Source organism: Aulonocara sp. 'chitande type north' Nkhata Bay, linkage group LG19 (assembly GCF_057382095.1).
Source record: "Aulonocara sp. 'chitande type north' Nkhata Bay isolate Kocher_YH1m ecotype deep benthic linkage group LG19, A_spYH_male_GT1.1, whole genome shotgun sequence".
In the NCBI taxonomy this organism is placed as follows: Eukaryota; Metazoa; Chordata; class Actinopteri; order Cichliformes; family Cichlidae; genus Aulonocara; species Aulonocara sp. 'chitande type north' Nkhata Bay.
The window spans coordinates 16,411,098-16,438,811 of NC_141362.1; the positions used below are offsets into that span (position 1 = coordinate 16,411,098).

The 27,714-nt window shown below is 40.0% G+C and overlaps 4 protein-coding genes across 6 annotated transcripts in view; 1 reads left to right on the plus strand and 3 right to left on the minus strand.

Annotated features, from left to right (window-relative positions):
- Nucleotides 1–1,019: 1,019 nt before the first annotated feature.
- slc66a3 (solute carrier family 66 member 3) lies at nt 1,020–9,869 on the minus strand. The gene is made up of 7 exons (XM_086274673.1): nt 9,591–9,869; nt 4,758–4,840; nt 4,268–4,337; nt 4,106–4,163; nt 3,626–3,746; nt 2,409–2,450; nt 1,020–1,481 (listed from the first exon to the last, which is right to left on the minus strand). Exons 1-7 carry the CDS (start codon nt 9,737–9,739, stop codon nt 1,381–1,383), a joined length of 624 nt encoding a protein of 207 aa, XP_086130799.1. The 5' UTR covers nt 9,740–9,869; the 3' UTR covers nt 1,020–1,380.
- Nucleotides 9,870–12,472: 2,603 nt separating this feature from the next.
- LOC147306754 (tripartite motif-containing protein 16-like) lies at nt 12,473–14,109 on the minus strand. Its single transcript, XM_086275897.1, has one exon. It carries the CDS (start codon nt 13,994–13,996, stop codon nt 12,473–12,475), a length of 1,524 nt encoding a protein of 507 aa, XP_086132023.1. The 5' UTR covers nt 13,997–14,109.
- Nucleotides 14,110–14,847: 738 nt separating this feature from the next.
- cimip5 (ciliary microtubule inner protein 5) lies at nt 14,848–16,331 on the minus strand. Its single transcript, XM_086274674.1, has 3 exons — nt 16,049–16,331; nt 15,488–15,524; nt 14,848–15,106 (listed from the first exon to the last, which is right to left on the minus strand). The coding sequence occupies exons 1-3, from the start codon at nt 16,183–16,185 to the stop codon at nt 14,927–14,929; spliced, it is 354 nt and encodes a 117-aa protein (XP_086130800.1). The 5' UTR covers nt 16,186–16,331; the 3' UTR covers nt 14,848–14,926.
- A 2,352-nt stretch (nt 16,332–18,683) lies between these two features.
- The window catches only part of LOC147306756 (CAP-Gly domain-containing linker protein 4), a 43,008-nt gene continuing 33,977 nt past the window's right edge, over nt 18,684–27,714 (plus strand). For 2 of the 3 annotated variants that reach the window (XM_086274670.1, XM_086274672.1), the window contains exons 1-5: nt 22,344–22,487; nt 22,969–23,115; nt 24,029–24,168; nt 24,659–24,752; nt 24,998–25,159. In XM_086274670.1, coding sequence (XP_086130796.1) covers nt 22,448–22,487; nt 22,969–23,115; nt 24,029–24,168; nt 24,659–24,752; nt 24,998–25,159 — 583 coding nt within the window. In that variant the 5' untranslated portion in view covers nt 22,344–22,447. Of the gene's footprint in view, nt 18,902–22,343; nt 22,488–22,968; nt 23,116–24,028; nt 24,169–24,658; nt 24,753–24,997; nt 25,160–27,714 lie in introns of those variants that run through there. The other variant, XM_086274671.1, reaches the window with a different exon arrangement.

The window sequence follows — 27,714 nt, forward strand, 5'->3', positions numbered from 1 at the left end:
TAACCTGAGATGCTGGCGTTTCAGGCATAATAACGTTAATTTACAAATCGACACGGGATTTTAATGAATCAATATCACTTTATTCAATTTAGCATGGATTGTAATCAGAAAGGCGATAATCAAAACCCACCCCTAATCAAGAACTTGCAAAGTAAAAACATGCTCTATGTCAGGTAGCCCTTTTGTTATTTACATTTAAAAAGAGGATTAGTGTTACTGTGCGCTGGCTGAGTCTGTTTCTTTTCTTAGAAATAGTTTCTCCTGCCCTGGAGAAAATCCACTTGCATGGAACAGAAGAGGCTGTGGAGTGCAGGAACTACACTGCAAGCTGGTAGATATGCAGGTATTCCTGGGTCCTGCAGACTATCACCTAAAAACAATAAACAAAATGATTTTCTAAACTGTGTAGCAATGTAATGTACGTATAGTGTCAAATACATTGTTGTAGTCTTCATTAGCTTTAATTCACATGGAAGTGTTCCTAAAGTCATATGCTGTAATGATATTTACATTATGAAAACATGATTTTGGACATTTCAAGTTTTTCACTTCGGCAGATAAAATGAATTGAGCAAAATCAACTCAAAATATTCCCACACGCCAGAACGTCCTCTCTTCCTCGCTGGCTCCATATCTGTCAGTGGAATGATCACCTCGTCGCTATCTGTCACCATCAACACACTCCACGAATCCCGTGGATGATTCACTTCCTTATATCCGTTTGAATCAGGTACCGAAGCAGTTACGTGCGTAATGAAGCTTCGGACGTCACTGGTCACGTGACTTTTGCCAAACGAAGCAAGCCTCGACACAGTGCTTCTGAACCAGTGTGTTGTTTTTTTCGACACACGCTCCGGAGCGTCAGCTTCAAGCGGGCCATCACTACTGTAAAGCAAATTAAATCACATCAATCTGAGATTGAATTTGTGGCATATTTCATGCAATGTTTTGTTTTGAATTTTGGCAGTGTTGAGCTCCCATACTCAACTTTCTATTTTAAATTAAATGACCTCACTGTAAAAAGGTAGAATTTGGTTTATTGAAACAGTTCAGAAAATAACTTTACATATACAAAAGCTTTTCCAAAACAATTTACCCGGAATAGGATCGTTTCACATATACGTGGGGTCGTGTCTAACAATAGATTTTTTTTTTTCACAGACTGTATGGCAAAGCATTGGTCTCTCTTCCTATCAACAGATTTTTACAAACTGGAATGTTATTCAAACAAATGTGTGGCTTTAACAGGGAAGACAGACTATATAAAAAATCATCTCTCTGCTGATAGACCTCTTGTTACCCGTCAGTTTCATTTTACAGTATTGGTTGTGCCTAAAGTGACCCAGCTGTCTTTGATCTGCAGAATCCAGTGTTAAACACTTAGTCTTTCTTCTTGGAGCTGCTGCCGCGTCTCTGATAGTGGAGCACAGTGAGCAACACCCACAGGTTCAGCAGGGTCATCGCTATGAACCGCACCAGAACTGTTGCAAAGAGAAAAGATGATCAGAAACACGGAAGCTGACAGCGACGTCTCTGAATCACACAAGGACAGCAGAGCTGGAGTTACAAATGGTGACTACTCGGAGATACTCCAGGTAAAAGATGCCTGAAATCCTTTGGTCTTATAAGAAACTGCAGGTTTCCGGTGATGTGTAAATTTGTATGACAGTCCTGTTACTGACGTTCATTATTGTAAAGAAGCAGCCCTTTAGACCTGCCAGTTTAATTAATTATGACTGAAAGTTAGCCATTAATACTAACCAGACTCCGGTTCTCCTCCTCCTATCCTTAGCATCCTCCTTGTGTCCTCCACTACATCCCCAAACCTTCTGTGTGGTCTTCCTTTTTCCCTCCTGCCTGGCAGCTCCACATTCAAAATCCTTTGTATAGTACATCCACAATCTCTGCTCTGCACACGTCCAAACCATCTCTCCCTGATATTCTCATTTCTAATCCTGTCCATTCTGGTCTCTGCCAATGAAAATCTTACCATCTCCAGCTTCACCTCCTGTCTTTTTGTCAGTGCCACCATCTTCAAACCATACATCATAGGAGGTCTCACTAATGCTTTGTAAACCCCACTTTTACTCTTGCTGAAATATAGAAGTATGATGCATTACTGATAGATTACTGAACGGGCCCGGGTGGCCTCATCCGCACTAACGTCCCTTTTTGTTTTAAAGCAGTCTAATCTAAACGAATTCGACCGCTAAGTATAAAACAAAGTCACTATTCACTTCCTTGTGGTTTTTATTTATTTAGGATATTTCCCAGAGAAGAGCACAAAAAATGCTCGTTTTAAATCTACGATGGTTATTTAGAAAACAAATCATTTTTCCTTGAAGTGTTCATTAAAAATTCTGGGATGCAACACCTCTCACAGTCATTAGTAATTCAGACAGACTTACCCTGCACGTCTCCAGTTGTCACTGTGGTGGTGTAAATCCGAGCTGAAACAAAGAGGAAGCAGAGTTAATGACATCCCTGTTACCCGACAGAGCGTCTGATCATTCATTAATGAAGCGTTGGATTGCTCATTTATTAAATTGGGGGCTGAATAAACACTACCGTGCATATTCATGAAATGAAAGAGTAGACTTGTTACTTTAGGGAGGGGGATTTATGTGAACTGATAAAAGTGCTTAACAGGATTCAGTTTGACAGCGATAGGACTGCAGTATGAAAAGTAGCAACAGTATCCTTGGCACGTTTTCATGCTGCAGTTTGTTACAATTTCTGATAATCACACCGTATTTGCTTTTTCTTTTTTTTTTTTTTTTAAGCTGAGTACAGAAACAAGTTTAAGTGATCTACTGAATATAGACTCAGGGCTCAGCTTTAATTTGAGGAGTTAAATTTAAAGTGATTCCAGTTGTTGTTTCTACCTTTAATTTTAAAATGCAACTCACTGGGTTTTGAATAGGTGATCGACTCGCCTACTATAGAATATTCCACTTAACTTTCAGATCCCCTTGAGGTGATTTTGCAGTAAGTCTTTGCTGCATTTGTATGAATCTGAGCAGTTTATCCCCATGAACAGCGGTTATGTAACATTTTTACAGAGTTGGATTATGAAACCTCCACATTTCTTTTCACAAGTTGATCTTTATCTATCAAAAGTCTTCTCTTGATGATGACCTTTGTGAATGGTTTCTTCTTAATCATGGAAAGGATCCTGGGATCATACACCAATATAAACTGTGTACATCCAGGTTGTAGGGCTCACTAGCTCAATTTTCCTCTCAAATCAGCATTAATGTGTTCTTGCTATCTTTTGCTTGTATTTGGCTTTCAAATAAAATTAGCAGTAGATCTTTTAATTCCTAAAGTTATTATAATTTTTGAAGAAATTGCTGAGACTTCTCCACAAAGACTACTGAATTACTTTTTAACGTATTATGAATGAATGGTAAAATCCTCAAACTTAACCTCAAAGTTTTTATTTTAAACTAAGTTATAATACTACAACTTCAATGTCGTTTGGTACACAGCTAAAAAAGAGAAATTTTTTTCAAAACTGTGCCAGTGACAGCTACGAACTTAAATGTATATCTAATCATACAGTGGGGAATGCAACAACAACAAAAAAAAAACACAGCGAACACTGTTGGCTGGTTAAACTCACCCATACACGTGTAGGTAGCTAGAGCCCAGGAGAGGGCACTAACCTGCCTGCCGTCCTTTGACCTCCACAGGCATTGCAGCTGGGCAAACTTACTGGCTGCACTAATAAATGTGCACAGGCTCTGAGAGGAGAAGGAGGTCAGATTTCATGTGATAACAAGCTGAACATGGAGCTGAATTTCAAAAAGTTTCAAACACCTTCTGCTGCTTCGGTCAAACTTTAAGAGGAAAGGATGTGGAGGGTTCGCTGCTCTCACCTATTTAAATGCAAAACGCCCTGAGACATGTTCATCTCATTAACCAACCGGGCCATTTGGCATTTATAAGGTCTGGGTGAGAAACACCGGGTGAAATGAGGTCTGTATAAGTTTCTTCTCAAAGCTCCACCTCATTGCCCCTGACTGATGACATGCCATCTCTTTGCTGACTCTGTCTCTCACGCACACACTGACTTATGATTGATTTTAAACAGGTTTATTACCATAGCCAAATCTATGATCCACTTCTCCAGAGTCAGGAGCCTCCAGCCTCCCACAAACCTGAGCACAAGTACGTTAAGGCAGGGACACAAAAGTCTAATGGGTCATTGATTTCTGCACAAATTGAACGAACACATCAATTGGTGCGATAAGTGAAAGGATACACCACGGCGTAGATGAGGCTCTGCCGCAGGCTGCCGTTGTAGTGAAGAATCAGGAGGAGGAGGATGACGTCTGAGGACACACGACGGGTTATAACTTGCACCATTTACAGCTCTGTTTGATTTCCATTTCAAGGGCTGCTGATATTTGCAGATGCTTCAGAGTGTATTCAGACTCCTTCTGTTTTTTCCAACTTTATTTTGCCCATCTCTCTACCCTTAATTACACTTAATGAAAAGTCTTAATTTCCTCCACCACTGCCACGGGCATGAAGTTGCCAATCATATGTGCAGCTTTACTAAACAAGATACGTTAATATGACTGAGCTCCTTTTGAATGATCTCAATAGACAGAGACTACAGAGAGCAACGCGAGGCATTTAAGACTGAATGATAAACTAATTAAGGAATCTGGATCTAAGGCAAGGTTGAAAAAAAGACACTTGCGGAGATAATTATAAGCAGAGGAAATTTATGTAACAGCATAACTTACCTTGAGCAATGAGGATGGGATATTCCAAGTAGGTTGGCGGTGGGTAGTCGTAGTACATCTGATATGTTACAAAAACAATGAACCTGTAAAGCATATGGTGTCAGGTTATTAAACTGGAGGTGTTTTGTTATATTCAGTACTGATTAAAATGAGAAACAATGCTCAGGGGCAAACGAGCCAAAGAATCAGTGGCTGCTTAAAACTTGATGTTGTGGGAAGGGATTCACACGGGGAGTCAACAAGCAGTTTCTGAGCCAAGCGGCGGCATGATGATCAGTTCATTCACTCTTTTATGAGAGCAGCTCGACTCGGTGTGCTCAGCAAACACGATGAATCAACAGTGGTAGCCTTCAGCAGGAGAAGGTCTCCTCTATAGAGGGCTGAACTGACTGCAATCAAACCGTAAAGAAATCAAGATGCCATTAAATGTGCCAATAGTTGGTTTTTTTGTTTGTTTTTTAAAATCAAATGAACTAATATACACTCAACAAAAATATAAACGCAACACCTTTGTTACTGCTCCCATTCCCCATGGGATGGACGTAGAGACTTAAAATTCATTCCAGATACACAATATAACCATCCCTCCCAAACAGTGGACACAAATCAGTCCAAATGTGTGGTAGTGGGCACATCTGCTATATTGAGATAATCCATCCCACCTCACAGGTGTGCCACATCAGGATGCTGATCTGACATCATGAGTAGTGCACAGGTGTACCTCAGACTGCCCACAACAAAAGGCCACCCTGGAATGTGCAGTTTTGTCTCACAGCAAAATGCCACAGATGCCACAAGCAATGAGGGAGCGTGCGATTGGCATGCTGACAGCAGGAATGTCAACCAGATCTGTCGCCCATGCATTGAATGTTCATTTCTCTACCATAAGCCGTCTCCACAGGCGTTTCAGAGAATATGGCAGCACATCCAACCGGCCTCACAACCGCAGACCTCGTGTAACCACACCAGCCCAGGACCTCCACATCCAGCAGGTTCACCTCCAAGATCGTCTGAGACCAGCCACCCAGACAGCTGCTGGAACAATTGGTTTGCACAACCAAACAATTTCTGCACAAACTGTCAGAAACCGTCTCAGGGACGCTCAACTGCATGCCCGTCGTCCTCATCGGGGTCTTGACCTGACTCCAGCTCGTCGCCGTAACAGACTTGTGTGGGCAAATGCTCACATTCGATGGCGTCTGGCACGTTGGAGAGGTGTGCGCTTCACGGATGAATCATGGTTCACATTGTTCAGGGCAGATGGCAGCTGAGAATGTCCCAGTTCTTGCATGGCCAGCATACTCACCGGACATGTCACCCATTGAGCATGTTCGGGATGTGCTTGACCGGCGTATACGACAGCGTGTACCAGTTCCCACGAATATCCAACAACCTCGCACAGCCATTGAAGTGGAGTGGACCAACATTCCACAGGCCACAATTGACAATCTGATAGACTCCATGCGACGATGTGTTGCACTGCATGAGGCAAATGGTGGTCACACCAGATACTGACCGGTTCTGGGTCCCCAGACCCCCAATAGCGCAAAAAACTGCACATTCCAGGGTGGCCTTTTGTTGTGGGCAGTCTGAGGTACACCTGTGCACTACTCATGATGTCAGATCAGCATCCTGATGTGGCACACCTGTGAGGTGGGATGGATTATCTCAATATGGCAGATGTGCCCACTACCACACATTTGGACTGATTTGTGACCACTGTTTGGGAGGGATGGTTATATTGTGTATCTGGAATGAATTTTAAGTCTCTACGTCCATCCCATGGGGAATGGGAGCAGTAACAAAGGTGTTGCGTTTATATTTTTGTTGAGTGTATAATTTTTTTATAATTTGCTTCTATATTTAGCTACCTTTATATCGATTAATTTTCCATTTTGTTTATCAGTGTATTATTTTTCCCATTCAAGTATTTTCCTTTGCTTTTCCCCCTAAACATCTATTATTCCATTTTCCTTTTTTTATTTTTCATCTCTGCTAAATTATGCAAATATGCTTGCAGATTGCAGTGGTTAGAAATGCATAAAGGAACGTAAAAAGACAAACAGAAATGTTTGCAGAGATAAATGAAGGGAAAATGAAATGGAAATAAATACAATGTCAGCGCTCATGAATGCAAAGATAGGGTGAGGAGCAAGTTAAGGCACTTTAGGAGTCTGACTTGGAAGACTTGGATTTTATAGATAAAGAAAGAGAGCTCTGTGTAGACCCAGGAACCAGGAGAGAGATTACAGCTGTCAGTTGGCTGAGGACCACACTGGCATCACCTCCTAACTAGGGAGAGGGAGGTTTGAACTCCTCTGCTTAGACTGTTGCTCTTACAGCCCAGACAGGCAGCACAAAAGCGGATGGATGGATGGATGGATGGATGTACTGAATACATCAAAAATTTAAAAAGAAAGCAAATGAACTGAGATATTCATGCAAAGACAAGTAAATAAAAAAAGCAAGTAAAAGCATCTCAATTCATGTCCCATTTTATAAAATACATTTATACATACAGTTTACATTTGGGGCATTTGATGACATAATCCATTTTTACTTCTGCACTAATGAGTTTGTTTTGATTCTGGCAGGTTTGAGCCTCCCAGCCCTGTTATGCAAGCCACCGTACAGATGCATACATGTGCACACAGAGAGATTCCCACAGTGTTAAATAAACAGTATAACACAATAACATCATATGGTGAAATCAATAGCAGATTAACCTATCCACTCTCAGATAGGCTTTATTGTGTTGGGACTTTTTTTTTTTGTTCCTAGGAAGAGGTAGTGATCAATAAAGCCAACTGCCAGTTAATATAATCTAGAATAGAGCTATTTAATATTGGCGTGTGTGGAAATGATTTTCCACTAGTGACAAAACCGTTCATGCCGAATGACAAGAGTGCTTTTCTTTGCTGCTTTGTAGCCATGCTGTGTAGATTACTACTAACTACATAAACGTCTTCACTGTTTCAGCGTGGCATGCACAGTGACAGCAAGCTAACGCTTACCAAAACAGTGGGGACATTTCAGACAGTGCAGCCACTACCAGGCACCAAGGAGAGAGAGAAATTACGCAGACTTACAGACACGGTCTTTATCCGTCCTGCTCCAACAGTGAAGGTAACCACAACACTTCCTGTTCAATGCATAAGAAGCACTTCAAGCTCTAATCTGCTGCACTGATTCAACAGCAGACTGCACAAAGCTTCACACAGAGCCAGCCGAGGCTGACTCTTACCCCGTTTTTAATCATTTAACCAAAATCTTCAGCTGTGCAAACAAAGCACAATTGTTCAGTGTTGAGCCTTCGCAGTAGGATTATATTTTTCATTTTAAGGTACTGTAGTTTTTCAGCTGTTAGGAACACAATCTCTTTGTGTCCTATTTAAGTTTTAATCTGTAAGAAATACTCATTTCTTTTATCAAAGTGAAAGTGGTATTTATGCCAAAATGTATTGCTATACATCAGCGATTCTGTAGGAGTTTTAGGATGGGGGTGTCAAACCTGTTCTCCATGAGCTGCCCAACGGATCCAGTCTGACCCCCTGGATGGCTTTAGTCACTCAACTTTTATAATGAAATGCACTGCTAATCCTGCAATCTGGATACTATACAGGAGTAATACATCTATATAAATGGAAATACAGAGTACTATTATATTGGAGTATAACTTGTGTGTTTGGTTCCAAAAGCTTATCATCTGAAGGCAGTTTTGGTCTTTAGCAGACTTACTGTGAACAGTACAGTTGATTTCACACAAAACAGAAATATTGTTAAAATGCTAAAATATGTCTTAAAAGCTCTCAGTCCGTCTCTCCATAGATAAAACATGGACAAAAGTACATAAAGCTTAACTATGGCAAAATGTGTTGACTGCAATGCTGAGGATGTTACATGATAACCATTTTCAGGATGCTACTGAGGCCTAATGTGACAGAATTTTTTATACTGTAATGTTAGCTAATGGAGAGCACTTTGTCTGCAACAGTTTGAGGGTGTGTTGGAGTAAGAAAAGAAATTTCTTTAGGGATGAAGTTTGCACTTTTTCTCTGTACCTGCATGGGTTCCTTCCACAGTCCAAAGAAATGCAAGTAAGATAGCACTGTGTTATACTGAAAATGCAGGATAGGTATTGCCGATACTGATACTTATGACGTATAAAGGCAGCTTGTGTTGGGGAGACCAGTGTCATGATTTATGATCAATCATCAATTTGAAAATTATGTACACATCTCAATGAGCAATAAAATCAAACGTTTCGGGTTTTCATGTATTTTGAAGCTGATTTTTTTCGGGGGAGGACACCTGAAACTTGCCTCTCTCTAAAGCACTTAGTCAACTTCTGTTGTATCAATATGCTGTAGAACTAAGTATCGGTCCTATCACGCTAGTATCGAGTCAATACCAATACCAGCGATTCTATCACCTGTACTGTAGGGTTACGCGGTGATTGTAACATTCTGACTTACTGGTAACATTCAACGTTGTTAGAATGTTACCAGTAAGGTGGTAACTTTTAAACATCGTTTATCCAGCCTTTAAGGAGTAAGAATTTTGGTAACAAAGACAACACCAGAGCTTTTAGTGTTGAGCGTCTCGCAGCGTTTTCAGAAGAAGCATTTGTAGCTGCTCTCTGACAGGATGAGTCCGCCTTTACTGCTGAACACCAACCACAAGTGAGGAAGAGGAAGACGTCCCATCATCACAGCAGCTTGAAGTTACTAAATTACATGGATACTCGCACACGTGAACAGATTATGTAACAAAATTTAAGAGCAAGAAACAACAACAAAAAAAAAACATCCCAGAAGCGGGACAGCAGCCTACCCGATCAGCTCCAGCAGAAGGCTGTTGAGGCTCACTCCGGTCGTAGATTTCGCTCGCATCAGTACAAAGATCTGCGGGAACTTGAGCACCATGCACACAAACAGTGTGCTGAAATTCGCGATGTGCAACAACGTGTCGACCTGCTGCATGTTGTAAAGAGAGGGATTACAAAATGTAAACTTTAGATTGACAGATCTATGCTAATTTCTATCAAAAAACGACCCGCAGGACCCTACTGCTCTGCCTCCACAATCAGACTGCTCGAATTTACAAAATACTTCCGCTTTGAACTTTCAAAATAAAGGTGACTGTGACTATGTGGAAAGCGTTAGAACTTTTAGGCTATAGTCTGAAACTTAAAGAAAATAAACAATTATATGAATGTGTGTAAAAAGTAAAAAAAAAACAAACGTCTAACACAAATCTATTCATAGAATGATAGAGACTTTCTTTTATTTTGAAAGTGCACCTGTTTCACCTCCTCTTCTTAGCCGTTAGCTTGGCAGGTTCCCGTCAGACGGCATCTTTTCTCACTTCCGTACATCCACTGAACGCTGATTGGACGGCACACAGCTTCGCCCGGAGTATTTGAAATCTGTACTTTCTGAGCACGGAAAATCATTTCCTCTCATGAGTCTGGGCCTGCGCTGTAGTTTTTGTTTTGTTTTTAATATTTTCATACTTTGCTTTTCTAAAAACATCACAGAAAGCACCAACGTAGGAACTGTTACCATGTTACAGGCAAACTCCTCAATTGTTGCCTTGAAATATTGAAGTTGGTGCCAAAGATTCACACCTGCACCTTGAAGCATCTTGATTCTTCAGACATTGGGGCCCCAAACAGAACAGGACGACATTAAAGAAAAGTTGAAACAGAACGTTTCCGTGCCCTTTAGGTGGGAAATCACTGTGAATCAGCTTGTCTCTGATAGCAAAAGGCATAAATTTAAGATGTTTTCAAAGGTTTACAACAGGGATGTATACAGGGTGCTTTGTTTTTAAGTGGGTGACTACAGTGATTGCATACATGATTACATTATTATAAAGATATAAATTTTTTGTCACGGTCTGTATGGTAGACCGTGGGGATGGGGGGAAGTAGGACCCAAAATGCAGGATTCCTCGCAGCAAACAGCGCGTTTATTTACAGTGCAATAAATGACAATAAATCCCCGTGCTCTCCCTTGACTGCCGCATCATGTCTTCCCCAAAAAGTAAGTGTCCGTGTGCTCTCCGCACACATCCACCAGGCCTGATGATGCCTGAAACTCAGTGATTTGCCACACCCACACACACAGCCACTGATACACACAAACAAGGAACAACAGCAACACATGTCCATGAATTATTCAAGAACCCTTTTTCCCCAGACCTTTAATTCAAAAGAGAATTTTTTTTTTCTGTGAAAAAAAAAATATTTCTTACGTAATTACTTTGGTGTAGTATTAATAAGGGGGATTTGTTATCAATAAGAAAAGCTGTAAAATCAATGTAAATACAGCTAAAAGTTAAAAATCTATCTGAGATTTTATGCTTGACACCCCTGGTTTAGAAAAATCTGGAGACGGTACAAAAGCAGTCAAATAGCAATCACAGGAGGATTATTGTTCATAAGATCTTAGCCAACAATTACAGAGGAATGCATTTCAGCTGTTTGGGGCTTTTGAAAGAGGCCTGCTAAACAGAAAAGACAAGTAAGTAAAAAGATAAAGAAAAAACTAACCAGTGTTTATTTAAACTAAGGGCAATGACTGATTTCTGTGAATGATATATTACCAAATGAATGCTTCAGTTGCGTGAATGTGTGCACTCACATATCCAATTTAAATTCATAATATTGTAGCGGGCTAGGGGGAAGGGCCACTGGCCCAAGGTCTTATGGGACTGTATACCTGATGTTAACGTGTTGTAAGTTGTAGGGTTATAACGGCAGTTACAGTTATCAGGTGTTGATTTGCCATTTTTGTGTTAGTGTGTAACATTAGTCCTGCTGTGTGTTCTGTGTTTGGTGTGGCTGGTGGAGCACAGTGAGTTAGACGGCTGTGTCCATTTACCACCTCTCACTGCTGTGTGTGTGTGAAGGGGTGTTCCTAATAAAAGATTGTGCTCCCTGTAGCTTAGTATAACAGCTAAGGCAGAAATAGCAAGTTAAAACAGAAGTTTCTGTCTCCTACTTGTCTGAGCTTGCCACAATGTTAAGATTCATCCAGAGAAAAAGAAGAGAAATCTTCTGTTCAAAACACAAAGCTTCTTTTTCAGGTGTAAGACTCTCAGTTATGCTTTCATGTTGCTTTTGTTTTTTGGCCATCAGGTTTGTACAGTAACCTGGATTTAAGACAGGAGACATTTGTTTATTTGTTCAACTTTAATAACTCTGTAAGGCTTCAGTTTATTAACATAATGAGTAAAGTGTGGACATCTCGCTTCTTTAGTCAAGAAAAATCTCACCAACTGATTCACAGTATCAGCTGTTTACAAGCAGATAATCACCAGTGATCAAAGAGGTTGTAATAATGATAATGTAAGTCTAGGTTCTTTGTCTGTACATTTATTTGAACAACTTCTGATCTATTAAAACAGAACCTAAAAAAACAAAAACAAAACTGACCCAAAAGGACAAAAGATTAAGTCAGGATAAAAAAAAGTTGTAGCAAAGACCATTAAAAAAGTATGCCTTAACATATTTCTTGAAAATATCATTAATCAAGACACTATTATAAGTCAGCATAGATAAATGCAGCACAAACATAGCAGTAAAATAGTTCTGAAATATACCCATACATGAAAACTGACTTCAAAATTAATTCTCTACTCAATAGAAAGTCTGCATTGGCATTCTGCGAACATGCATTTTAACTAACTGTCCCTTACATGACCTCTCTCTATTTGAGTTTCCTGAACTCAGCAGTATCTCCATAATCTGAAAGCCGAAATCCAGCATGAAGCGGGTGAGTGAACGTGGTCTGGACTCTGTGGAGGAGAGTCATGGTTTCAGAGACGTTATAAAAACACAGAATACCGGCACTGTGATCCAGGTACACTCCTACTCTCCCAAACTGAGGACCTGAGACAGCCTTGTGAGAATTGTTGTGCACAAATTTAAAACCATTTCGGTCACAACATAATGCCCACGATGTCCTATTGAATCCTAATCCGCATTCATCTGAGAGCAATGATCTGCTGGTACTCTTGTATGCGACTGCTATATAAACCTGTTTCCCGCTCCACTCCACCTCCCAGTAACAACGTCCAGTCAGACTCTCTCTACTCATGACTTGACACCATCCAGTGAATCTGTCTGGATGACTAGAATATGACTGCTGTTCTTTCACAGCTGTGGTTTTTCTACCCCCCTCACATAATAACACTGATGTGTTAGCTGTGTTCAGATCCATTCTGATTTCACGTGAATATCTTAGGAATCCAACTCTGGTCTTTGGCACTGGTTCTGACAGCAAAACATCCACCTCAGTGACTGTCAGTGAGATGTTTGTCCATTTCTCTTTCAGAACATCCTGCAGTTTATCACTGACCTCTTTCACAGCTGCTGTCAAATCCTCAAAGTACCTCAGAGGACGGATCTCGATGCTGGATGAGTCTGTAGACTCATTAAGTGCTGACAGTAAGGAGTAGCTGTGTAGAAATTGGTTGTGATCCTCTGTGCATGACAGCTGCTCCAGCTTGGCGTCATTTCTTCTCAGCTCAGCGATCTCCTGCTCCACCTTCTCCTGAAGCTCTTTGACTCGACCCACTTCAGTTTCCTGCTGGGATCTGATCTGCTGCTTCAGATCTGAGCTTCTATTCTGCATGAGACAGATGAGCTCAGCAAAGATCTTTTCATTTTCTTCCACTGCTTTATCAGCAGACTGATTGATGGACTCCACCTCCTGTTGAAGAATCGTCACGTCTTTCTCTCGGTCACGGAGTCTCTGCTTGAGTTTTTGTCGACTCATTTCCAGCTCCTTCTGCTTCTTGGTCCTTTCTGCTTCAACTGGGACTGTTTCGTGGTATTTATGGCCAATCAGTTTGCAGTGACTGCAGATATGCTGCTGATCAGTACGACAGAAAATCTTCATCGGCTCATCATGACTAGAGCAGATGTTTTCCTGGAGCTTCTTGCAGGGCTCGACAAGCTTGTGTTTCTTCAATGGAGCCGCATTATAATGATCCTGAAGGTGTTTCTCACAGTATGATGCCACACAGACTAAACAGGACTTGAAGGCTTTCAGTTTTCTCCCGGTGCATACATCACAGGGTACATCTTCAGGTCTAGCATAGCAGTGATCAGCAGGAGCAGCTTGGAGTCCAGTCTTCTTTATCTCCTTCACGAAATTTGCCAACATGGTGTTTTTCACCAGGGCAGGTCTCAGTGTGAAAGTCTTCCTACACTGTGGGCAGCTGTGCATTCTCCTCCCCTTTTCATCCCAGTGGGTTTTAATACAGTTAATGCAGTAATTGTGTCCACAGGGAATGGTCACTGGGTCCTCGAGATGATCCAGACAGATTGAACAAGAGAAGATTTCCCTGTTCAGCTGAGCTCCTTTTTGTGCCATTTCTCCTCTCACTGTCAGCCGCTGTGTGAGTTTTCACTTCTATAGAAATGAAACACGTCCAAGATCTAAACAGAAACTTAGGAACAGGTTAGAGCTTGTTGCATTTCATAGCTGGAGGAAGAGGGAGGGAGGAAGAGCTGGGCTTGAATTTCATTAATAGTCAGTGCTCTCCTGTTACTCTGTATAATGCCCCAGTTATCAGTTAATAAAACTTTTTGTTTAATCCACCTATCTTCTAGATCCTATTGCATCTTTGTACTGGGTGTAAACACATTTGGGTTTAATAGCTGATGATGTGTCCCAGCACATCCGTGAGATATACCCGTCATCTTTATGAATTTTTGCCTAGTGGTAATGAGAACCGTATCGGTACCAAAACAGAACCCTGTGGAACTCAATGAATAATTTTTATGTGTGAGGAGGATTCCTTACATTACACTTACATGAAAAAACGCGGAATCTATAGGAAAATTACAAGTGAACCTTATCAGTGAGTTTGATTAAAATATCAGGACTTTATAACAATACTGTTTCCAGAATTGTATTTTCTTTCAACAATGGCAATAGAAAAATATGAGTTAAAGTTGTATGACATCTGAAAACATGAAAATATAAAACAGACATTTAGGGGAAAAATACACAAAAAAAGCACAAAATTCTCAGCTCTTAAATTCTTTAAAAAATCCCTTTAAACATGTGCTACATTTTTTGGTTTAAGTAGCTTTATTCCTGCTTTGAAGTTGATTTGTGCTTGATTCTTCAACTCCGAGTGTCCAGAGTAGCCTAGAAAGGCAGCAGCTCTGGGTCTGGCTTTTGTTTGCGTTGGCCTGCTGGCCAGAGTGTCAGCCTTTCCTGTCTAAGAAGTTCATCTCCCAGTGGAGTGTTCAATCTGCTACCATACACTTGGTTGGTAGTGTTGGGAATGCAATCAGAGAAAACTGAAAGGTTGTTCGGAAAAGGTCCCTACAAACAAATGGGGGAGTAATGTAACAGAAGGTCACGATTCAAGCTGCTTTTTTCATAATACTGCAAAATCTTTCATACCTAGTTAATGTACCATTGTAAATGTTTCACATTTTAGTTTATCTCCGAAATTTCACAATGGTTTCGATACACTTTCTAGTTTGTTGCAGAAACATCTTTAAAATAAAAAAAAAGCAAAAATCTTTTATCAAAGTTAAATCTAACAACTTCATCTTCCATAAATCACAATCAGTGGTAGTTTTTATTTGACGACCTATTAGTCCTTGTGTTCATCACTTATAACTGGTTGTGTTCAAAGCGTAAAGGGGAGTACATCTGCACTTTTTTTATACAATGTTGCATTACATGCATTTTTCTTACCATGTGATGAATATCCTTGATATCCAAGGTTTCCTCCCTGTGGAACAGATTAAGTTTGTTTCACTGATTTTTGAATGAACATGATCTGCCACTACTTGTTACTGAACCAGTGGTGCAATGTAACTTAGTACTGCATATTTGTACTTTAAAAAAAATGACTTGTTATGCTACATTTTAGAAGATTCTGTGAGAACGTGTTGTGGAATATTACATAAAAGCTATGAAGCATGAATAAACGAATATGATACAATGATACAATATACATGTGACTGTATTTCTGACGTATCATTTCGAGTTTTTCTTATTTAATGCCTCTAAATACTTGTTTCAACACTTACAGAAATGATTTAACACAGTAAACTCCAGTGCAGTGCTGATTTTCATATCATGCTTTCTGTATGAAAGTCATCCTTAATGTTTTTCCGTACACTTTTATCAATTTATTATCAAATATTCTAATCAATTTCCTGTGCCATCCCCGCCTGCTTCTTCGTGGTTCTTATTAGAAAAATCCTGGCAAACTCGCCTGATAATTTAGACTACTTTTCAAACCATGCTCACCATTCCATTGCTGATTTCCTCTCTTTCCGTACCCTCTCTTTCCACAACTGGTCCTGTTTATCGGGATGGACCCGTGTCGTGTCGGCCAGTCGCTCAGCCCCAGCAGAGGACGCAGGCCTATTGGGATTCAAGCCCATCGTGGTAGCTAGATTAAATATAAATACTGTTTTGTTGCATAAAACTGCACACAGGCCACAAGCTAATGAGAGTTAAAGCACCAGTCAGCAGAGCTTGTGAAAGAACTGCCCGGATCTAAGCGATTGTTTTCATTTCCATGGAAACAGTCCTCAATACCGGCAGAATATGTCTGAACGAAATGAAATTATGTCAGTACCCCCCCCCCCCCCCCCCCCCCGAAAAAAAAACAAAAAAAATAAAAATAAAAATAACCTAACTTACTTACAATGACCAGTTCACCAGTTCAAACTGCAGCTGATCAGTGTCTGGACCTTCTCTTCATATTTTAAATAGACAGCTACTCACCTTCTTAACAAAAGCAAAACAAAAACAAAAATCTCCTACTATGCGCTCTGAAATAGCTCCTCTCGTTTCCAATGACATCTCATTGGTTAGGTTGCCCATAGATGTGGATATGAATGCTAGCTGTGTTAGCGCTGAGCCATACTGGCGATCTGCCCAGGGTGTACCCCACCCCAAGGTAGCTGAGATGGGCTCCTGGTGGTACCTCGGTCCAGGTTGAGGACCAAAGGAGAATTTGCTTTTGAGGCTGTTGTTCAACTGGCTTTTATTGGACTTAAGATTTGTGGACACTTTTGGTACCTTATCTTATTTGTAAAAACACGGTGTGGATGTTGTTCTCGATAAGCTCTATAAATAAGCTTACCTTATAGAAATTTATTGTTATAGATGTAGACAAACCTACACCTACACCTAAACCTTTCACCTGATTCACATGATACTTTGTGGTTTTCCAAGTAAGGTCAGACCTATGATTTGGTCACTCGCTCGCTGTTAGTCAGTCAGTCAGTCAGTCAATCTGCTGGATGTTTTCCCCAACATTTTTGGTTTCCTGTAGCTTTGTGGGAGCTGTTTAGGGAGAGCTGATTCCTGTCCTCATCATTTGAAGGAGGAAAAGCTTAATATTTTTCTGCAGCCAATCTTCCCTGCTTCCTATTGAGAACCAGTAGTTTAAAGTAAATAAAATCAAGACTAGCCTGTTTAAAAAATCTGCAGTAATGTTGCCTCACTATGCATTCATATTGTGCTTATAGTCGGTTTTTCCCATAATTCTATACTTTAAAGAGTTGGTATGACCATCAACGCAGAAAAAACATAAACACAAATTAAAAACCATTGTGTTCTAGTGCTTATACACACCATCTCATCAGCCTGTAGTTTAAGTCTCTTTTTAGTGTTACTTCCAAGTGAGTTCAGCTGTGTCTTGTTACCTTTACGTTTCCACTCTCCCTGATTGAAACCTGTGTGTATTTGAAGCCTCAGGTTGCTCATCATACTGTGTTCCAGCCTTGGTTTCTCCTGGCATGTTTCCCCTGCAGTGGTCTCTTTTGTTTTTGCCCTTCTCTATTTTATGCTCTGGATCTACAACAGCGACGATAAAGGCTTGCTTTTTTATTCCAAGTCTGTCTCAGCAGTCTGCAATTTGGTCCTCTTCTCCTTTATTTCATGACAGAGGCAGAAACACATGCAGAGTGCTCTTCAGGTTCAATAAACACCAGCACCCATCTCTGAGTCTTCACTAAAAGTGGCTTGTCAGTCTGAATGGACATTGGAGGAAAAGTGTCACCCTGAGAAATTACCTTCTCCTGAAAAGAAAGATGTTCAGACACAACTTCCCACACTGTGACTGCCAATGATAAGAGAGGCATTAGACTCAAAAGTGACCTCTTGCACCATCCATCTTTGTGGCAGCTTACTTTTTCTGTTTAAAAGTAAGAGGTTTGTTGTATTCGGAGGTTGGGTGCTTCAGAATAAAGCAGTGCATCAACAAAATGGGTATCCTTTTCCTATATAGCAGAATAGAGCATTTATTTTAGATGAGCAATTATGAATTCTGTAATGAAAACATGAAATGGACTTAACAGTCATGAAAGTGCTTCCGTAAGAAACTAAAGCACTGGGTTTAAACATTGCTATTTTAATTACATAAAGTAATCATAAGGTAATATAAAGTTGTTTCTCTTTTGTCGACTCTTCTACAGTTTTTTGCCCAACAAAAACAGAAAAACAAGACTCCAAATTTCTGCAACCAAAATAGTACAGTGCAATTTAGCTATTTCGAGGTATTTTCCTTCAGCAGGTTCTGGTATTCAGTTGTTGATTATTTTCATTAGTATGTGGCAAACAATCTCAGAATTGAAGGAACTTTCAGGGCAGCTAAAATAATGCCTTTTTGTAGGTTTGCCACTTTATATTATGTAACTGGATGGCAAAAACCCTCCTAACTTTATTAGTGAATTGTTGCTCAAACCCGAAAAGAATAAATGGAACATTTATTCATTCAATATATAAATGAATAATAAATACATAAAATGAACATGTGTCTTTAATGTCATGTTTATGTTGTCAAGATATTGCAGGTTAGTTTCTTTTATTTAAAAAAAAAGTGTCTTTGTTTGTTTTGGGTTTTTTTTAATTTTCAAAAACAATTCAAAAGTTATTTAGTTGTATTTATTTCTTATTTTATTTTTACGGGTCGTTGTAAGACTTTTATTTTAAAATCCGGAAGTGTACATTAACCGCCTTTATTCTGAAGCCTAGATGTTGAAACAGGAAGTATTTCAGCTGTGTAACATCCAATTAGAATGGACGGAAATTAAATCCGCTATCTGACATTTTCCCCATGGGCGGATCAAAACAAGGAGGGAGGTGAAGGTAACGCTAATATTAAGCAGCCTAACATGATGCTTGTTTCTCTCTCTGCTTGCTAAGTGCATTGTAAGTAGCGCAGATGTTTTTGGCCCAGTGTTCTTGTTGGGGAACATTAACGTCAGGGAGCTAAGGTGACTGAGAGGAGGGCTCTGAGTAACTTTCACGTCTGCACGGTGAAAGCAGGGACGGCTAGCTGCTTATAGGGACTGAGCAATGTCTGCAGTGTTAGTTATATAAGGTGTGCTTCATCTGTCGCTAAGCCCGAGCCGGTTTTTGAACATATGCTAGCGAGCTAACTGTTACTGTCAGCTTGTAGCTCGATTTAAAAACACTTTTAGCTGGCAAAGTTATTTGGAAATTAATTAAATCCACGTGTGGACGTTTGAAAAGATGGCATGCTATATTTACCTCTGCTAAAGGGCTACAAAAGTATGAGATGAGGAGAGAGTGTCTACTGCTAACCTCTTCGACTGTGAAGTGAGCTAACGATTTGGGGGATATAAATGAATCGGCCACACTTAAGTCACACAAACTGGTATAAACAACCACAAATAAGCCATCTCTCCAATAATTGGATGTTAGATAATAAGTTGCATAACTTTTCTCAAGCTGATTAAAGCTCAAGCGACCGAGTGTGGTCATTTAGGACTTATATTTTAGACAGGAATACTTTAACCTTTAATGGCTTTACTGTTGTTTGAGTGCATACCTGCGTCCGATTAGAGTAACAGGAACCTCTGTCTTCCATAATCAAGCTAATCCACACACCCCACCTCACATCAAACAAATGCAGGGGGTAATAGTTCATGATTTGGCCTGGTGCATGAGGCGCATAGGATGGATGGAGGTCAAGGATGCTGCCTGTGAACAAACGTTTTGGATATGTTGTTACCACTAAACATTTCATTACCACTAGACATTTAATCTTTATGGAAAAATCCAATTAAAGTTATTTATGCCACTTTTTTGTGTGTGTGAAATATCTAAATAAAAATACACATATAACACATATAATGTTTATTTCAATTTCAGCATCATAGCTGTAAAATTATTCTTTCTGCTTATGGCCTTCAAATATGCTAGTGCACGAAATGCTATCAACTTTCAAGAAAAATCAGGGTGTTTTTTGAAGCTCCATGCTCCTGAAGTTAAAGTTATTATGAGCTTAATGATGTAATTCAGATAGTTCTCTAGATATAGCATGGAACTTAAAAAGATCCACATACATTACAGTCAGCCAGAATGGGTAGCTTGCCAATGGGTGCTTAAATGGCCACAGTCATCAAAAATATGTGAGTGCTGTCTCTTCAGTAGCTGTGGGGATGGTGACATCATGTAGGTCAGGCAAACAAGAAGAGGCTTATTGCAGAAGTAGGCCATTGTCTCAAGTCATACTGCAAAGACCTAATCTCTACACAGCCAGTCAGTGACCTCAGAGAGGTTGGTAGTAGTTTTTCATCTCACTCTTTAGCAGCATGAACTATGGAAATCACAATCACTGCTAAAGCATACATCTATATACAAATGTTCTGTTTGCAACAATGAAATTACAGAATTACAAAAAATGGCGAAGAAATGATCAACAGTTACATGTTAAGACACACTCTTCTGTGGGGTGTGCTGTTGAGAAAGTTCAGCATAGTCATTGCTTTCTTTGCATCAGCTTGGCAAATCCTAAATTCTTTGTCAGAGATAATTTCAGTTTTTTTCTGTAACCCAGACTTTCTGACTCAGTTGAATGCTCACAAAAATAGAGTAATTAATAAGCCATTTCACTCTTCTTTTGGACAAAATGGGCCATTTAAGTGCTACCCACTTGAGTCGGAGCAATTATATGTAATAAAAAAGATTAAAGAAATGATCATCAAAAAAATTAAATGATAAAAAGCAACATTGTTTTTGCAAATATGGCAAGAGAGTAATGCTGCAGAAAATAATTTATTCTTTTGAGTTAATACATGAATGTTAGCACTCACTACAGGCTTTTATTTATTATTTCTCAAGTTTTCCTAAACATTAAATACCCCATAGACACAGTTAAACATTTTCTGCATTGCCTGCTGACTGTTTGAAACACACAGTTTGTCGCTATAATTTCACAGCTTCCTTTAATGGTAAAGTTAAAATGCAAATCAACAGGTTGTATGTATAAAACGCATTCCTTTCTTTTTAAAATTTTCTGCAAGTGCCACAATTTCATTGATTGTTTCAGTTTTCACTTTAATAGGAATACAGATTCTGTTCTGTTTGAAGAAAAATGTATTATACATTAAACCTGTTGAATCTTCTGGCACTGCCAAGTCTGCTTCACACTGCTGGAACTGCTGTGAATAAATTACTACAAAATTCAGTCAGTAAAATTAATTTTACTTAGCTCTGACTGCGCTAATGTGCACGTTAGAGAATTTTTAGACGTTATATTTTTTCTTTTTTTACTGACTTCTATCCTCTGTTCCTCTGACACTTTTTGACTGAAGTAGGTAGCACTTGATCTGTCAACTTTGTGCAGAAGATGTGTGAAATGACACATCAAACGCCCTCTTTTATAAATGTTGAGCACTCTGAGGCTGAAGCAGAAGTCTGGGATAACAGAGAATGTTGGTGACTCCTGTCTTGATGTGAGTTATCTGAATTTGCTTGTTAGTACATTGTTTCAGTTATGTGTAATTCATCCAGGTTAAAAGAAAACATCTTTGTGACTCGGAAAGTTGAGGCCAAAGTTTTCAAACTTCCTGAAAAATAATTAGTCTCTTGTCAGACCGTCACCTGAGCATGCTGTTGGAAAATCAGACTGTGAAGTGAAGTTCCACAAGCTAATCAAAAAAGGGTGCTTCAGTTTCAGGGCTCTAGAGTGGTTAATATTGTTAAGCCCCTTTTCTTATGAAATATGAGTTTTTTCTTAAAATATTTCTACAAATATCTTGCAAATTTGCTCAAATACTTTTTTTTTTTTTAAAGAAATTGCTTTTATTTGATAATACAACCCTATTGTGACAGTGAGTGTTTTTTTTCTTCTTCTCCTTTACACCAAATGGATGGAGGTCATGGTGTAAAGTCACCTACCCTCTCCCTGGGGCTGATAGGTATTCAGTGTCTGTCCTATGGTTGCTTCAATAGGGCTGATGTTTGCTGTCAGGGGGAACTGGATACTGGCCTTTATGGTGAACGACAGGCCTTCTAATCAAAGCCACCACTTTCCTACCGTTTGTTTGCAGCCTACAGGCCACATTCCCTCCACTAGGGGTTACGCTCGGCTACTCTATGTCATTGAGGTCAGAGGTACACAGGACTGGAAAGTGAGAGTGACATTCCAGCTGGGAGAGTCAGACATACAAGCTCCTTGGCTTGAAAGTGTACAGGCTGTAAATAGCTGCTGGACCTGGGAGTCAGGGGATCAACAGGGTATAATCAGAGAGAGTGGGGATGTTATTGGAGATTGAGGAGGGGGGCAGTCAATGAGCTTTGGAGTTATTTTGGGAAGGATTTTGGTTAGATGTTCTACTGGACCCAGTCTGTGTCTTTTGATTTTAGCTTAGCACGACTGCTCGTATGGAGATCAACAAGAAAGAGGATAAAGGAGAAGATGACAGTGAGTGAGGGTTGGTTGGGAAGATTTTAGGCTCAATGTTGCTTTCCCAGGCTTACACCTATGTGTGTGTGTGTATGCTTCTAGTTCAGCCTCCAAGGTTCCTCTGTGAAAGCTTCCTGTGTCCCCATTACAGTGTCACTTTTTTGAGATTAGGCTCGTAGTTTGGTGTGTTCACCTTTGTTTTCTAATCTGCAGGCAAAGTAATCTCTCAGAGGTGCTATGAGTCAAATGCTGACATTCTTTGAAAATCCCTGTCTTGTTGGGGTGATAGCTTGAATGCGCCTTTGCCCCATATTCTTCAGGCGACACCACAGATTAAAATACCATGTTTTTTAATATTATGTTAGTTCTGTGCTTACAAGTTGCATTTCCCTGTATTGCACTGCCAGATCAAATGAAGACATCGCTGTAGCCTGTGTGCTTTTATTGAGAGATTAGACCTACTTGTGTTCTCAGAATAGGCTTTCTAATATTGTTCCAGCCGCAGGCCCTGAGGGGGAGATGACAAAGGAGGATGTTTCAGAGCCCATTGAAGGCGACACGGTCCTGGGCTGCCGCGCTAGACTCTCTTCTCATCAGCGGCCAGTGATCCACCAGGTGGCCTCTGCACCCATGCCCAGTGACTGTGGTGAGTATTCACGCTTTCTCTTTGCAGCTATGTGACATTTCAAGCTAGTTAACGCGTTCTCTTTGCAGCATCGACAGGCTGTGAAATGCCACAAGATATGAGACTGAAGAAAGGTTGATGGCTTAAATTGACACAGAGAGATGATAGTGATGCAGAGTCTCCGGGTTCTAATAATGTAGCTGGATATGTTAGTTACAAATTGAGGTTGTTCTTTTGTAGTGATTAATTCTTAAACAAGAACATGGTGACTGTTATCGTCTATATCTTGATTTACCTAATTAATCAGTAAAGCCATTTCAGCAGGTTTGATGCTAATTTGCTCTAATGTCCTTAAATACTTGGATGTTTCATTTCTTTAAGAAACTACTGTGTTGATTTTGTGTAAGTTTTTTGAGGTGAATAGAAGTCAAGTAACACTTGACTGTTCAATTACTTCTGAGGTGAGTGATGTATTTTAAAGTCTAATTTTCATGTTTAATGCCTTTTTTCCCCAAAACCCTCTGAAAGTTGAATCTTTAATCAAAGTATTTCATTTCAGATTTGCTGTAGTTGCGTACAGAGACAAAATTATGAAAAAATGTCATGCCGACTACAGTTAGTGTTAACTTTTGGCCTTTCACAGTGCAATCCATTTGCCTTCAGCCTCAGCCAGGTCATCTAATGCCTCATTTGGTTCACGGCAGGCCATCTACATCTGTTTTCATTTGCCTCTGCAAGGGCAGCAAGGGCATTTCCCAAGATTAGTAATTTGCTGAATCGATTGAACAGTCAGTTGCAGAAACGTAGTAAACGTCTGTGCTGCAGAGTTTCACACATGCTCTCTTCGTGTCTGTACACGGGAGAGAAATATTTCCAGTCCCACTCCTCATTATACTTAACACGTGTTACTTTTGTTCCTCTTCATTGCTTCCAGAGTTCTCCTTCTTTGACCCCAGTGAGCCGCAATGCAGGGAGGTTCTGTTGGATCCCAGCACCACCATACCAGAGCTGTTTGCTGTCCTCAGGCAGTGGGTGCCCCAGGTTCAGAAGGACATTGACCTTATCGGCAATGAGGTGACATAAAAAAATGTCCAACTGCTGCGGAATCTCACAGCGGTCCCTTCTGTAGCTGTAACGCTTTTATTTTTGTCGTAATATAATCAACTGAAGCTTCAGAGGACTTCAGATTAATATAAGTTCTGATTTATTTTTTTTCATTGTTATGGACTCTGTTCAGATACACACCAAATCCCTTCTGCCTGTGTTACACAAAGTAGCTGCATTGCAGTAAACTGTGCAGAGAAGCACTCATCTCAAGGGTAAAAGAAGGCGATCATTTTCTCTGAGTAACTATCACCCTTGAGAAATAAATACCTTGTTTCAATGTCAGTTTACGTAATACCTGTTGTCCAGATTTAAGTAGAGTAGAGTTATGAAAGCCTTGAATTACTTGTCATTCATCACACAATTTCCCTCTAATTTCACTTTAACCTGTTATGGAAGATTTCTGCACGCCAACACCAAGTCCTTAGTGGCACATACTGCATATCTTCTCTTTGCACAGATACTAAAGAGAGGCTGTGGTGTGAATGATCGAGACGGTCTGACAGATATGAGCCTCCTGCACTACTGCTGCAAGGCCGGAGCCCCAGGCATTGGTAAGTATTGACAGAGATGTTGAATAAGCACTCTCAGCTGCAGGGTAGAACTAAACGGACATCTACTCTGACGTATGTGTGTGTGAATTTATGTGACCACTCTACTGCTGAACATTATTCTGTATACCTCAGTAAGTGCAGCTGTTCATCAACCACTTCTTAAATACACTCTCTAGAGCTGACTTACTGTCTGTTACTACAACTCCTCTCAACTCTAACACCTGTGTTTGTGACCTGTTCTTCAGGCGATGCAGACACGGCAGCGAGCTTTGCTCAGCAGCTCCTCGCCCTGGGCGCAGATCCAAACCTTCGTTCGCGGTGGACTAACATGAGGGCTTTGCACTACGCTGCGTACTTCGATGTGCCCCAGCTTATCCGTGTGGTGCTGCAGGCATCCCAGCCTGGAGGTGAGAGCAGAGCTGCAGCTGGAGCAGAGAGATGAAAGGTCACCCTAGTAGTAAAGCGCTATATAAATACAGGCCATTTACCATTTACCCTAGCTGTAAGGACAGGCAGAGACTGTATTTTCTCAAATAAACAGCCTGTCTCAGGGATTTTCTTGGCTCAGAATGGACCTATGGGGGTGACAACTCTTGGTGTGTAAAGTGAAGGCACTGAATGTGTTGATTTCTTACAGTAAACCTGGTGGAAGATCTAAGGCAGGGTAACGGCAACCTCTTTTAAATCTCTTAAAATCTTGCTTTTTAAAACACTAATGCCTCGTTGAGACTCTTACCTGTCTCTCATTGGGCAGGATTTTTTTTTGTAATTTATTTTTTCTGTTGTTTCTGTTAAATATGAAATTCCCCTGAATTCTGTGTAATTTCTTTTTATTTTAAGTTTATTTTTTAGCACTTTGTAACTACATAAATACAAATGAAGCTGGGAAAAATAAATACTACCATCCTGCTGTTCCAGGTATCAGAATAAAGAGCCTCCAGCCTTTGAAAAAGTAGGGTCTTCTTGAATATGAAATGGTTTCATGAAGTGTTGTTAGATGTTAATTTGGTTCTAAAAAGTTTACTAGGATGTTTCAAAATTTTATTTCTGTAAAAGAATCGAAGTTCTTTTGAAATGGAAACTGTACAGGAGCCCTGTCATTAGCTTTTCATACTGGCGGCTCATTGTCTGCTTGTACACTGGCAGCACGAGGATTGATCATCGCTCTTTTCATACGGCTGTGATGTCCAATTTATGAAAATCGTTACTCAGCAGATAAAACCTTGTTGACTGCGTTGGATCAAATGATAACGAGAGAAGTGTCGTTCACGGCAGTGTGTCTTGAAGAAGGTGCTCGATGAAACACTTGCCTCAGTAAATGACACAGACAGAAGTGTGGTTTTCTCATCATTACACACAAATACAAACTAATCAGTAAATGGTAAAACCAGCTAGCTTACCAACTTACCCTAGCCTCAGTTTCCTGTTTTTATTTAATAGGAGTGGGACCCCAGTGTGGTCTTCTGCTGCTATGGCCCATCTGCTTCAATGCTGGACGTATTGTGTGTTCAAAAATGCTCTTGAGTTACTGTGGTCTTGCTTTCACCTAATAACAGTCTTGCCATTCTCCTCTCACCCCTCACTGCACTCTTTCCAGACATTTTTGTAAACTTTAGAGGTAGTTGTGTGGGAAAATTCCAGCAGATCAGCTCTGTTATGCTCTATTCAGACGAGTGTGTCTGGCACTAACAACCATGCCACATTCAATGTTACTCAAGTCACCTTTCTTTCCTACTCTAATGCTCAGTTCAAATGTCATGTCTAACCCTAACTGCACTAATGTGCAGTAGACATCTGCATTAACAAGAAGTTAGCAGCAGTTGAATCTAGTTGAAAGTGTTAACAATCAGCTATAATTTGTTAATTCACTAGCAAAAATAATCTATATTCTGCTGTGGCACGTTGCACAATGTAAAAATATTCCACAAATACTTTGAGCAAAAACTGACATTCGATTATTTGACTTGTCAATGAGACACAAGGATCATATGGTCTTTGTGTGCAGTAAGCACAGTTTCCTCCTTCCTGTAAATGGTGCAGTATGTCTGACTGTTGCTGTCTGCTTTTTTTCCACCCTTAAAATACTTTATCTATTTGTTAGTCCAGAAAGATTTCTTTCTGCATACCTTACTCTTTTGGTGTAGGATGTCGGTGTAGCTGGGACCTAGATTTACCTAGATTCTCTATGAATATTAATTTTACGGCAGTTCAGAATCTCGTGTACTGTGAGAATCAACTAAGTCTTGATAGTGCTGTGCAGTTAATGAAATCAATTTTAGCTCCACATTTAGTTCCATATTTGGTTTCCACCTATTAATAAATCAAAATAATTGACAATTTCTTTTACTTTTTTCGTTCGGTAAAAAAGCCCACTGCCATGTGGTGGCAGTTTTGATTCAGTTTGAATGTTTTTAAGTTTTATTTTCAGTTGAATTGTAAATAAACTAAATGTAACAACTTCTGCTTTTTCCCAAAGACTGTAAGCAATCATGTTAAATAATCATGAGTCCTGAGAGCAGCTGCCAAACGCTTCAGAATCATGGATGTAGGCTCCGTTTCCAGATGTGGATTTCCGGAGTTATCTGGAGTTCTGAGGTTGATACAGCAAGTCTGATGACTCAGTAAACCACATTCTCAATTCCCCTTTGTTGTCCAAACTTCTTTCATGTTAACTTATTAAAGTTTCTGGAGTTCTGGTGCATTCATTATACATACTTTGAGATTTCTGCCTTCAAAAAGCTCAACAACTCTGCTGTGAAAGTGGTGCTTAATTTATTCAGACAAACCATGCAGCAGTTCTGCTCTCAGCAGTCTGCTCAAATACAAACGGTGAGGGCAATAGAACTGGTTTTACAAGAGCAGGTTAATTAGGAAATGACTTCAACAAAGGCAGGGTGTGTGTGTATGGGGCAGGTTTTCAGTTTGTCTTTTACACTTAGTTGCTTAAACAATGTTTAAACCC

Coding starts and splice junctions, on each gene's coding strand:
- slc66a3 (XM_086274673.1), bottom strand. CDS start 9,739: ATGCAGCAGGTCGACACGTTGTTGCACATCGCGAATTTCAGCACACTG. Junction 3,747..4,105: donor GGATCATAGATTTGGCTATG/GTAATAAACCTG, acceptor TTCTCCTCTCAG/AGCCTGTGCACATTTATTAG. Junction 1,482..2,408: donor GACAACTGGAGACGTGCAGG/GTAAGTCTGTCT, acceptor TCTTTGCAACAG/TTCTGGTGCGGTTCATAGCG.
- LOC147306754 (XM_086275897.1), bottom strand. CDS start 13,996: ATGCACAGCTGCCCACAGTGTAGGAAGACTTTCACACTGAGACCTGCC.
- cimip5 (XM_086274674.1), bottom strand. CDS start 16,185: ATGGGCTTGAATCCCAATAGGCCTGCGTCCTCTGCTGGGGCTGAGCGA. Junction 15,525..16,048: donor AGGAAATCAGCAATGGAATG/GTGAGCATGGTT, acceptor TCTGTTCCACAG/GGAGGAAACCTTGGATATCA. Junction 15,107..15,487: donor TCAAGGATATTCATCACATG/GTAAGAAAAATG, acceptor ATTTGTTTGTAG/GGACCTTTTCCGAACAACCT.